General features: G+C 39.6%; 1 protein-coding gene across 1 annotated transcript in view; it reads right to left on the bottom strand.

The window, feature by feature from the left end:
- LOC137274766 (ornithine decarboxylase-like) overlaps positions 1 to 13705 on the bottom strand; it is a 52624-nt gene that overhangs the window by 31416 nt on the left and 7503 nt on the right. The window contains exons 2-3 of the mRNA XM_067808100.1: positions 4696 to 4794; positions 4195 to 4297 (exon numbers count right to left, since the gene is read on the bottom strand). Of these exons, the coding sequence (XP_067664201.1) occupies positions 4195 to 4297; positions 4696 to 4794 (202 nt within the window). The remainder of the gene's footprint in view (positions 1 to 4194; positions 4298 to 4695; positions 4795 to 13705) is intronic.

The raw sequence follows: 13705 nt of genomic DNA, 5'->3' as shown, positions 1-13705 counted from the left end.
CTGGCGATTCGAGGAAGGTTTAGCCAAAATTAAGATAAGAAGAATGCTACATTTAAAACATCCTGGTATGTTTACATTGACTTTGAACGTTTTGGGACTTACGTACCCCCCACTCAGCAGGACAATAATTTTACAATACTGCAACCCCCTTTGAGGGTACAGCCACTAACAGCTCAAATTCCTAGTCTAAACTACCAAACAGTGAAATACATCTATCTATAGAGCATATTTTTCAGAATGTATCTAATAAATCATTTTCCTTTAACAAAAACAACTAATTAAATGAGAACTGTGTTAAAAGGATCCTTAAATGTTTTAACAGTAAAATATTTATATCAGTTTTCCATACACCAATTATCAATTTTATTTAAGCAAAGCTGTAGTTGTCTTTCAATTGTGTGCATGTTTTACCCATGACAAGCAATATCACAATCATCCACGAAAAGTGATCCATCAATTGAATCATTGAAAACCTTTGCTAAACTGTTGATTTGAATGCTAAATAAAATGCCAGACAAATACTGCCTGGTGGGACACCCTCATCTTGAGTATAATAACCAGACAAGGTAGATCCCACGCGGACTTCAAATTGCCTGGCAGCTAAAATTCGGATATAAATTGAGGCAAACGGCCCCGCAATGCAAAGTCATGAGCATTTTCTAATTCGAAAAAGATTGACACTTCATGCTGTCTGATTACAATGGCATTCTTAACGAATGATTCCAATCGAACCAAATGGTGAATGGTACTTCGATTTTTGCGAAAACCACATTGAATATCTGTGATTAAGTTGTTTGATTCTAAGTACCATATTAATCTGTTATTGACCATGCGTTCCATGGTATTGCAAACGCAGCTAGTCAGTGAGATAGGTCTATAATTAGATTGATCAGTATGATCACGTCAAGGTTTTGGTGTGGGAACAACTATGGCATCACGCCAGGATGAGGGAAATTTACCTGACGTCCAAATTTCATCAAAGTTATTCAACAGAGTCTCTAACCATGATCCGGGTAAGTGTTTCTGGAGTTGATAATGTATACCATCCGCTCCTGCAGCAGTATTATGAGCTTGTTCGAGAGCATTATAAAACTCGTGGATAGAAAAGAGTTCGTTATAATCTTCCCCGTTGTCCGAATGAAAATTGATAGGTTTCTTCTCCTGTTGTTCTTGGTATTTATTTAAGTCTTGGAACATAATTGGAAGAGGAAGAATGCTTTGCAAGCGTTTATTTGCGATATCGGATCGATCAGTTAACAACTGATCTCCAGATTTCAGATGGTGGCTGCTTGATTTGGTCTTACCTTTAATTATCTGGATCATGTTCCAAACCTTTGACATTGGCGTTCGTGAAGTTATCCTTGACGCATAATTTTTCCAAGACTTGCGTTTATTTTGTTTAGTAGTTATGGACCATGGGGTGGCGACGGATATAATGTTCAGCCTTCTTCCGTGCCTTCCCAGCTTGTAAACCATGGCTTACGTATGTGAGGATTTGGAGAGGACTTTGGAATACAATCTTCAGCTGTTTTGAGACGTTCAGCAGAGAAACATTCTATAGGACCTGCCGCATCTGTACAAAGAGTTGCATACAAATTCCAGTCAGTCTTAGTGAAATTCCATCTGGATGATGGAGGAACATCAGATGGACACACAGATGTTAGAACAGCAGGGAAATGGTCACTTCCGCACAGGTCATCGTGAACTGACCACTCAAATTCACCCAGTAAATTGGAATCCACTATTGACAAGTCCAGGCATGAGTAAGTGCCAGTTCCAGGATGAAGATAAGTGTAAGAACTATCATTAACAATACATAAATCATTGTTTGAGAAATTACTCCCGCTAAGATTTTACCGTTTGTATTGATGTTAGTACTACCCCAAAGAGGGTTATGACCATTTAAATATCCCAGGATGACACAGGGCTTCGGTAGCTATATAATGCTTGAAGATCAACCTGGAGACAGGTGGAATATATAAAAAACAAAGAGTAAAAACAATATTCAGGGTTACGCATACAGCGACAGCCTGGGGAGGGGTATTAAGAGGAACATGACTGTGAATAACACCCTGCCTCACCATAACAGAAGGTCCTTCAGTAGCTTTATAACCTGGAGGAGAAAAGTGATGGTAAGAATTATAAGATCTCAAGTCAAAATTATCTGTAGCTTTAAGGAACGTTTCCTGCAAGCAAAAGGCTGATAGTTTTAGATCTTGTATTAATAGCTGAAGATCATTAAATGTATTACGGAGTCCTCTATAATTCCATTGAAATAAAGTAGTGGAAGAAGGCATGGTGGTTCAATTGGAGAAGCACGTGGAGAAGGTCTTCGCTGATCTGATAGCGATGACGTGACCTCCATGTCCAGAGGTTCAAAAGTGTTGTGAACCTCTACAGGAACAGTTAAAGAGAAAGGCACGTCTAAGTGCTTAAGTGCCCTAGTTCCTTTCTTTTTGAGTTGTTTCTTTTGGTTTGGTCGTAAGACGTTTAGGTTTGTTTACCGATGCTGGCTGTACTTCAGGGTCTGAAAGAACTTCAGGTGCTGGCGGTGTATTGGTGGTTAATGGAGTGGGAGACATTGCTGGAAGCGTATGGTCAGCTTCAGTCTCTGTCTTAGTGGCAGCACCATTTCTGGCACCAGAAACACTGTACAAAACAGTTTGGTCATCTGAGACCCAGGTGAATGCAGTTTGACAGCCCTGATCAACCTTTGGACAAGGAGTAGAAACGTACGTTTGTGTAGACGACATGTGACTTGCAACTTCCTTTGCTTCGTTGAAGGATAAATTGTTGGTGTGCTTCAATTTCAAAATTTGTGTTTGTCTTTCATATGCTGGACATGATTTGGAAAATGACATATGGTTACCATTGCAGCTCGCACATTTGATTTCATTTGTGCGGTTGACATTTTCAGGTTTCCCACTACAACGGGAGCAAACCGGGGAGCTGTGACATGACTTAGCTCCATGTCCAAACTGTTGGCATTTGAAACATCGAACCGGATTTGGAATATACGCTTCCACTTCAATGATAAAATATCCAGCTTTTATTGATTTTTGGTAATGACGTGAGACAGAAAGTAAACAGGTATGTATTCGTCTCAGTGATATCATCACCAGTTTTCCTAGTGAATCTCTTGACAAAGGTTACACCCTTGGACTTCAGTTCAGAAGCAGTTTCGCCTTCTGACATGTCAGCAAGACATTTTGCTCGATCACGTATGATGCCTCTGCACGAATTAAGTGTTTTATGAAATGAAACAGTAATCCCAGTATTCGCACACTGACGAGCTGCGAGCAAATTAACAGACTGCTGTCTCTTTGCACATTCAACTAACAGAGCACCTGTCCTGAGACGTGTTATATTTTCACTTCACCACATATTCCAGTAATAGCTTTTGATATGGCAAAGGGGTTAAGCTTCAAGGGTTGTCCATCAATTCCGTCCGAAGAAGAAGAAGAAAAGTCAGGCTGGTTCCATCCATGGCTATTATCTGACACATAGAACCCGGAGGTCATTAATGCCAGATTGGCCCATGAGCCACCGCCTTCTGGCATAGGACTCTAGGCATAGTAACCATTTTCAAACGCGAGAGTATCTCAAAAATGTTTCGTGGAAAAGATACAAAGATATATATAATCCACATTTGATGTTGACCATGCACAGGGCATGACATAACCAGTCGATTGGTAGAACCGGGCCAGGTGAAGTCAGGGTGTAGTGTGTTGAGCATCAGGTACACGGTTGCAGGCACCTATTGCCCTCAACCACCAGGATCCCTTCCTCCACCGACACAGAGCCGCAACCCACGGCAAACGGGTTGGTGGACCAAATATCTCCCCGGGTCCACAACGGGGGCGGCGAGCTCTCGGTGTTACCCAGCACCCACCACGAAGAGGTGGCCGTTCACGGGTGCCCAATCTGTAAGTAATTTTGAGGGTGTCACTAAATGGGATAATAAGAGAAAACCTAACTCCCCCTTTTCACAAGAGAATATCATTGCAGAACCGTGTACACTTCTATCTAAAGCAGATAGTTCTGAAAAGACCGCTTACTTGACTTGACGTGCAAGTGTAAATATAGTATGCCATGCTCGCCCTTATTGAGAATCCCCTTATAAAATATATTACACGCGAAAAACTGTTATATACTGAATGGCACATAAAACGTGACAGTTCTATCTGTACTTACCGTAGTACGGCGTCACTCTGGGAAGGTACGTACGCCATTGTATCAGCTTTCTTTTGACATCATCCATGTCAACCATAAAGAAGGCCTCTTCAAAATTTTCATCCTTGAAGAGAAAACATTTTAAAGATCGTCTTTTGTAGACATCGAATGCCATCAGATCACTTTCCAACAATAAGAACACAGAGTATGGGGACACATTTTACCTTTATCTAGCCGGTTATGTTACTTATGAAGGTCGATCTAGTCTGTACTTCTCAGTGTATTCCGATATTTGTATCTTTTAACTAGAGTAGAATGGGTGGACAGTCAAAACATATTTTTATCCAGTTATCGTTAATTTGTTATTGCTTTGTGTATTTATCATGCTGATATGAAAACAAATCCGATCTGCTGTTGAACTTTGTCTACATTTGTACTATGGACCAGTGGCCTTCACTTCTAACTAACAATAGACTGCATTTGAACGACATGCATCAATTTGTAACACTGAGGAGAGAATACCCTTTCCGTTTCCTGTTCAATAATTCTGTTGATTTTGTCTCTGACGCCATCGCCATCTTCGTACAGTAGCATGTTGTTCATTGGTATAACTACTGCTTCCTGAAATAAGAGCAGTTTTCATTGTGTGCTGTCTATGAGTGAGTGAGTGAGGTTATATTTAACGTCACATCGGCAATATCTCAGCCATATCGTGACGAGGACATGCGTGGCATAAAAAAGAAATATATGTGCATATTATGAAGACCCTGTCGACGAAGGACAGTAAAACCACCAGACTATCACAGTTAGTATTAAAACTAGCGTGAAAGATTATATTGAGTGAGTGAGTTAACATTTAACGTCACATCGGCAGTATCTCAGCCATATCGTGACGAGAACATCTAATTCTGAAATGAAATATATGCCTATTATAAAACCTGTCAACGAAGGACAGTAAAACAACTAGAATATCACAGAGTAGAATATAAAACTAGTAACTATACCTAAAACAAATTATCTATAGAGGACAATACAATATAAAAATGGGCTATAGATTGCTAACAACTGAAGGTAGATCACCATACTAGGGACCATGGGGACTTACAGTACCTTTGCTACCTGCATGGACCCTAGCTGGATTGACATCATCCCCTCAGGCGTCAGCAATTCGGGAAATCTAGCAATGCAAATAAAAAGACACTTATTCTACGATTAAAAACATGGAAAGTTTGAATTTACTTTGAATGTTTGTGGACTTACGTACCCTCTCAGGAGGATAATAGTTTTACAGTACTTCAACCCCCTTTGAGGATACAGCCACTAACAAGCACAGTTACCAATTTAAACTTCCGATAATAAAAAAAGAATATCTATTTACAATTCATTTAATAAATCTAATTCTTTTAAAAATCCAATAATCAAATGAGAACTGATATTAGTAAAAAGGTCCTTCATACTACGTGATTTAAAATAGGTATCCCTTGTGATGGAATATTCCACGCAGTCAAGCAAGACATGCTTGACCGTGATTCTTTCATCACAAGGGATACAAAATGGAGGATCCTCACCTTTCAAAAGGTATTTATGCGTATATCTGGTGTGACCAATACGACATCGTCGCATAATGACCTCTTCAAATCTGGGGCACCCGTGGCGAGCCACCTCCTCGTGGTGGGTGCTGGGTCACGCTAAGAGCTCGCCGACACCCCCGTAGTGGACCCGGGGGGATATTTGGTCCACCAACCCGTTTGCCGTGGGTTGCGGCCCGTGTCGGCGGAGGAAGGGATCCTGGTGGTTGAGGGCAATAGGAGCTTGCAACCGTGTTCCTGTTGCTCAATACACCACTTTGGCCCTGACTTCGCCTAGACGGGTGGTCGAATGGGCCCGGTTCGACCAATCGGCTGGTCATGCCAAGCCCTGTGCATGGAATCTATGTATATTTATCATTGTACAAGTATAAGTTGAAATTGATGTAATTTTGGTCTTGGTTATATTTTTATAAACATGTTTGATTTGAATTCTGACGTTCAAAACTTTGCCTAGAGTCGTATGCCCAGAAGGCGATGGCTCATGGGCCAATCTGGTGGATCAATTATTCATAATTCTTCTGCTGGAGTATATTATCCGGGTATCCTTGGTGCTGCAGGCTGGAGGCCCGCTTGCTTTAGCATTGTCCTTGTGATACTCCGTGGTGGGTGGGGAGCTCGGATGATGAAACCTAAATAACTCACCATGGCTTACGAAACCCCCACTAAAAAGAGTAAACGTCCTCTTGAAAATGACCCTGTTGATGACCTCAGAACGTCTAAACACATTGACTACTGGCCACGTTTTATTGTCATTGAGACCAAAGATAATGCACCTTTAAAGTTAAACCCTTTTGCGGTGTCTAAAGGTATTCAAGGCATTGCCGGTGATGTAAAGAACATTAGAAAATTACGTTCTGGTGCACTGTTGATCGAGTGCGGCAAAAGGCAACAGTCAACGAACCTTTTGAACACTGACACTTTCGTTGGCACTCCGGTTACTGTCACGGCCCACAAAACACTGAACACGAGCAAGGGAATCGTACGTGATCGAGATCGCTTACTGGCAGACATGTCTGAACTTGATATCGCTTCCGAAATGAAAGATCAGGGTGTATTATATGTCAAACGTTTCACAGCCCGTAAAAACAACACAACTATTCAAACCAATACCTATCTGTTTTCTTTCTCATCACCTAGTGCTCCAACATCACTTAAAGCTGGATACTGTAATATCAGTGTGGAAAAGTACATTCCGAATCCCCTTCGGTGTTTCAAATGCCAAAAGTTCGGCCACGGTGTCAATACTTGCACATTGTCTGTTGTGTGTGCTCACTGCAGTGAAAAGACACACACAACAGAAGATTGTGACAGTAAGGTAAAAAAATGCACCAACTGCTCAGGCGACCACTCCTCATTTTCAAAACAGTGTCCTGTTTGGAAAGAGCAAATGGAGATAAACAGAATAAAGTTTACTCAAAATATCTCCTTTTCTGAGGCCAAAAAAATGGTAAAGAGGTCTGATCTTCCAGAAAGTTATGCTACAGTGGCAAAAACTTCATTGGAGTCTACCCCTAAAATAACAAAATCATCCACAGGCTGCCAAACTACCTTGACTTGGGTAAATTGTGATTCTCCACAGCATTTGTACCCTGCCATATCATCTCAGACTGAGGAATCACTTCCTAGTACCTCAAAGTCTTCTTCTGATCACAAATCATCATCTCAGTCACACTCAAAGTCTCAATCGACAGCTGATAGTCAACAAACTGTGAAAAGTAAACCGAAGCCTAAACCTGATGCTTCAAAACCACAAAGTGGCAGAGCTCCTAAAGGGTCACAGAACAAAATTCAACTGTTTAATAAATATGGGTCTCTTGAAGACATGGACATTTCTGAAAACGTCCATTCTAGGGCACATAGCTTGTCGCCCTCCAAAAGAGTGCGGGGTAGATCCCCAATAAATCCCCCCAAAAGATAGTTTATTCTAATAATATTATACAGTGGAACTGCAGAGGATTGAGGACTAATTTACATGAATTACAGCTATTAGTCCAAGATTTTACACCTTCAGCGATATGTCTCCAAGAGACATATTTAAAACAAACAGATACATTTGACCTTCGTCAATTTAAAGCATATCATTGTTTTTCACCTCCGGGTGATAGGGCCACTGGCGGATCATCCGTTCTAGTCAGACGGAACGTTGTTCAAAGCCATGTTTCACTTGATACTAATATGCAGGCTGTGGCAGTGAGAGTTACTTTACATGTAGCGTTTACGCTATGCTCTCTTTATATTTCGCCGTCTTCGACGTTTGCCAAAACTGATCTTCAAGCTCTATATGACCAGCTCCCGAAGCCCTGTATTATAATGGGAGATTTAAATGGACACAACCCACTCTGGGGTAGTGCAACTACAAACACTAAAGGTAAGTTATTGGAGGATTTTTGTTCTGACAATGATTTATGTATTTATAATGATGGTTCCAGCACATATTTACATCCTGGTACAGGGACCTATTCTGCTCTCGACTTGTCACTCACAAATTCCGAACTACTAAATGAATTCGAATGGTCAGTCCACGATGAACTCTGTGGAAGTGACCATTTTCCTACTGTATTAAAAGCTGTAACTCCATCCGATGTTCCTCCATCATCAAGGCGAAATTTTAAAAGGGCTAACTGGGCTTTATATGAAACACTGTGTGCTGAAAAACTTCAACCTGGGCTTTTTATTGACGTTCCCGATGCTATTAAATGCTTCTCTGATGAACTGAATTCCATAGCTGATGAGTGTATACCAATGTCCTCTGTAGTTCCACACATAAGAAAACCATGGTTCAACGATGAGTGTAAACAAGCTAGGAAGGCAAGGAAAAAAGCAGAACATTATTTCCGTCGCCATCCTATGGTGCATAATTTAAATAAACTTAAAATTTTAAATGCTAAAGCACGGCGTACTTTTAAACAGAACAAACGCCAATCTTGGCAAAATTATGTATCCAAAATACATTCTCGGACACCCATGTCCAAGGTATGGAACATGGTGCAGAAAATTAAAGGTAAAGGTACTAAATCTACTGTCCATCATCTTAAACATGGAGATCAGTTACTTACGGATAAATCTGATATTGCAAATAAACTGGGTGAAACCCTTGCTAAACACTCTTCCTCTTCCAACTATTTACCTAAATTCCAGCAGTATCAAAAACAAGAAGAAAAGAAAACTATTAATTTCAATTCTGATAATGGGGAAGATTATAATGAAACATTTTCTATTCATGAACTCCATACTGCTCTTGATCAAGCTCACGACACTGCTACAGGAGCTGATAACATACATTATCAACTTCTGAAGCACTTACCAGAATCCTGTTTAGAGACGCTCTTGTATATATTTGATGATATTTGGACTTCCGGGAAATTTCCTTCTTCATGGCGTGATGCAATAGTGGTACCCATACCTAAACCTGGACGTGATCATACGGATCCGTCCAATTATCGTCCGATTTCATTGACAAGCTGTGTTTGCAAGACCATGGAACGCATGATAAATAATCGACTTGTTTGGTACTTGGAAACTAATAACCTTATCACAGATATACAGTGTGGTTTCCGTAAAAACAGAAGTACAGTCGATCACTTAGTTCGTTTGGAATCATTTGTAAAAAACGCATTAATTAACAAACAGCACGCTGTGTCGATCTTTTTTGATCTAGAAAAAGCATATGACACCACTTGGAAACATGGGATTTTAAAAGATTTACATGACTTCGGATTGCGAGGCCGATTGCCTCAATTTATAGCCAACTTTTTAAATGATAGACAATTTCAAGTCCGTGTGGGTTCTACCCTGTCTGATCATTACAGTCAGGAGCAGGGTGTACCACAAGGCAGTATTTTGTCTGTTACACTTTTTAGCATCAAGATAAACAGTTTATCAAAGGTTTTAAACGATTCAATTGATGGATCACTTTTTGTGGATGACTTTAACATTTCATGTCGAGGTAAAAACATGCATACTATTGAACGGCAAATGCAGTTGTGTCTGAACAAGATAAATAAATGGTGTTTGGAAAACGGCTTTAAATTTTCTAAGTCAAAAACTAACTGTATACATTTCTGCCGTAAATACAAACCACATAAGGACCCTGAACTGTATCTAAACGGCACACCTATTAAAGTTCTTAAAGAGGCCAAGTTTCTGGGTCTTATATTTGACTCCCACTTGACTTTCTTGCCACATATTAAATCCCTTAAAGTTAAATGTTTGAAGGCACTCGACTTGTTAAAAGTTGTTTCCAATTCAAAATGGGGAGGCGATCAAACCACCCTACTTCACTTATACAGATCACTCATTCGCTCCAAACTTGACTATGGTTCCATTGTATATGGTGGAGCCTGTAAAAGCAGTCTCAAAATGTTAGATTCCATCCATCATCAAGGTCTAAGATTATGTCTTGGATCTTTTCGAACTTCTCCCGTTGACAGTCTCTATGTCGAGGCAGATGAGCCATCTCTCACTCAGCGACGTATAAAATTATCTTTACAATATGCTACAAAACTATACTCTAACAAATCTAACCCGGCATATAACTGTGTTTTCAATCCTCTCTACGAGGATTTATACAACAAAAAGTGTTCTCTTGTTCCACCTCTCGGACACAGAATTAAACCCTTTCTTTCTTCGGCCGGCATTGAGCTGGAAAACATAGCTCCTTCCCGTCTTCTTTCTTCTCCTCCTTGGCAATTGGTTAGGCCACAAGTTGACCTAACATTAAGTACATTTAAAAAATCAGAAACTAACGAACTACAATACAAACAAGAATATAATCAGTTGAAACATAAATATTGCGGTTATAAATCCTTATTTACAGATGGGTCTAAGGGCGGTGGCGCAGTGGCTTGTGCTACTGTCATTGGATCCAGAACAATATCTTCTAGATTACCAGACAATAGTTCTATTTTTACAGCTGAAGCTAACGCCATATTAACAGCCCTTAAATATATCCAAAGACATCCTAAACATAAACAGTACATAATCTATTCAGACTCTCTTTCTTGCCTTCAGGCTATTAAAAACCTAGCATGTAAACATCCACTTTTAATAGAAATTATTGAACTTTATAATTATCTTGCAACTGGCCAATACGATATCGTCTTCTGTTGGTTACCCAGCCATGTTGGAATCTCTGGTAACACATTGGCTGACCTTGCTGCTAAAGCAGCGCTCAACAAATCTATATCACCACTTCTTATTCCTTACAGTGATTATAAAGCCACCATTAGATCTTACATTCGTGATCTCATGCAGAAGAAGTGGGACACCCAAGTAGGTATCAATAAATTACATGCAATAAAACCATTTGTTGGTTACACCTACTTGGGATGTCGGTCCAGATTTGAAGAGGTCATTATACGACGATGTCGTATTGGCCACACTAGGTATACGCATGAATATCTTTTGAAAGGTGAGGATCCTCCGTTCTGCGTCCCTTGTGATGAAATAATCACGGTCAAGCATGTCTTGCTTGACTGTGTTGAATATTCCATCACAAGGGACAATTATTTTAAATCAAGAACTATGAAGGACCTTTTTAGTAATGTAAGTTCTGATTTAATTATTGCATTTTTAAAAGAATTGAATTTATTGACTGACATGTAAATAAATAAGTATTTTATTATTGGAAGTTGAATTAGCAACTGAGATTGTTAGTGGCTGTATCCTCGAAGGGGGTTGAAGTACCGTAAAATTATTGTCCTCCTGAGAGGGTACGTAAGTCCCAAAACGATTTAAGTCAGATTCAATCTTTCACTTTTTTAATCGTAGAATATGTGTCATTTTAATTTGTGGCTAATCTAGCATACAGTCGCCAACAGCTGAGGGGATGGTGTAAATCCAGCCAGGAACCATGCAGGTAGCAGAGGTACTGTAAGTCCCCATGGTCCCTGGTATGGTGATCTACCCTCTGTTGGTGGCGATCTATGGCCTGTTTTTATATTGTATTGTCCAAATAATGCTACTGTTATATTTTTATAAGTTTCCACACTAGTTTTAATATTAACTGTGATAGTCTTGTGGTTTTACTGTCCTTCGTAGACAGGGTGTTCATAATATGCATATATATTCCTTTTTGTCATGTATGTTCTCGTCACGATATGGCTGCAATATTGCCGATGTGACGTTAAATATTAACTCACTCACTCACTCTTCAAATCTGGACTGACAGCCCAAGTAGGTGTAACCAATATACGGTTCTATTTCATGTAGTTTATTAATACCTACTTGGGTGTCCCACTTCTTTTGCATCAGATCACGTATATAAGTTCTAATGTTCGCTTTGTAATCTGAGTATGGAATAAGAAGTGGTGTCACAGATTTGCTGAGTGCTGCCTTGGCAGCAAGATCGGCCATTGTGTTCCCTGAAATGCCTACATGGCTGGGTAACCAACAGAAGACGATGTCGCATTGGCCAGTGGCAAGATTATTATACAATTCAATAATGTCAATTAAAAGTGGATGTGTACATGAGAGATTTTTAATCGCCTGAAGAGAGTCTGAATAGATTATGTATTGTTTACGTTTAGGGTGTCTTTGAATATATCTAAGAGCTGTTAATATGGCGTTAGCTTCTGCTGTAAAAATAGAACTATTATCTGGCAATCTAGAAGATATTGTTCTGGATCCAGTGACATTAGCACAAGCAACTGCGCCACCGTCCTTGGACCCATCTGTAAATAAGGATTTATAATTGTTATATTTATGTTATAATTGATTATATTCTTGTTTATACTGTAATTGATTCGTTTCTGATTTTATAAATGTAGTTAATGTTAGGTCAACCTGTCGTCTAACCAACTGCCAAGGGGGAGAAGAAAGAAGACGGAAAGGAGCTATATTGTCCAGCTCAATACCAGCAGCAGCAATAAACGGCTTAATTCTGAGCCCAAGAGGTGGAACAAGAGAAGACGTTTTGCTACATAAATCCTCATAAAGAGGATTGAAGACACAGTTATATGCAGGGTTAGATTCGTTAGAGTATAGTTTTGTGATATATTGTAAAGATAATTTGATACGGCGTTGTGCAAGAGATGCTTCATCGGCCTCAATGTAAAGACCGTCAATAGGTGAAGTTCTGAAGGACCCAAGACAAAGTCTTAAACCTTGATGGGGGACGGAATCAAGAAGTTTAAGATTGCTTTTGCAGGCTCCACCATAGACAATGAAGCCATAATCAAGTTTAGAACGAACGAGTGATCGATATAGATGGAGAAGGGTAGCTTGATCCCCTCCCCATTTAGAATTTGAAACAACTTTCAACAAGTCAAGTGCTTTCAGGCATTTAGTTTTAAGTGATTTAATATGTGGTAAAAAGGTTAAATGTGAATCAAAGATTAGACCCAAAAATTTGGCTTGCTTCACAACTTTAATGGGCGTCCCATCGAGAGACAGTTCAGGGTCTTTATGTGGTTTGTATTTACGACAAAAATGTATGCAGTTAGTTTTTGATTTAGAAAATTTAAAGCCGTTTTCAAGACACCATTTATTAATCTTGTTTAAACGCAACTGCAGTTGCCGTTCAATGGTATGCATATTTTTACGACAAGAAATATTAAAATCATCCACAAATAACGATCCATGAATTGAATCGTTCAAAACTTTAGATAAACTGTTGATCTTGATGCTAAAAAGAGTGACAGACAAAATACAGCCTTGTGGAAGACCCTGATCCTGATTGTAATGATCAGACAGGGTTGAGTCCACACGGACGAGGAATTGTCTGTTATTTAAAAACTTGGCTATAAATTCAGGCAAACGGCCTCGCAACCCGAAGTCATGTAAATCTCTTAAAATGCCATATTTCCAAGTAGTGTCATATGCTTTTTCAAGATCAAAAAAGATAAACACAGCGTGTTGGTTGTTAATTAGTGCGTTTGTAACAAATGATTCTGTTTTCCCGGAAACCATATTGTATATCTGTTATAAGGTTATTTGTTTCCAAG

Source organism: Haliotis asinina, chromosome 2 (assembly GCF_037392515.1).
Source record: "Haliotis asinina isolate JCU_RB_2024 chromosome 2, JCU_Hal_asi_v2, whole genome shotgun sequence".
NCBI classification, from domain to species: domain Eukaryota; kingdom Metazoa; phylum Mollusca; class Gastropoda; order Lepetellida; family Haliotidae; genus Haliotis; species Haliotis asinina.
This window is presented reverse-complemented; position numbering and strand designations above follow the sequence as displayed.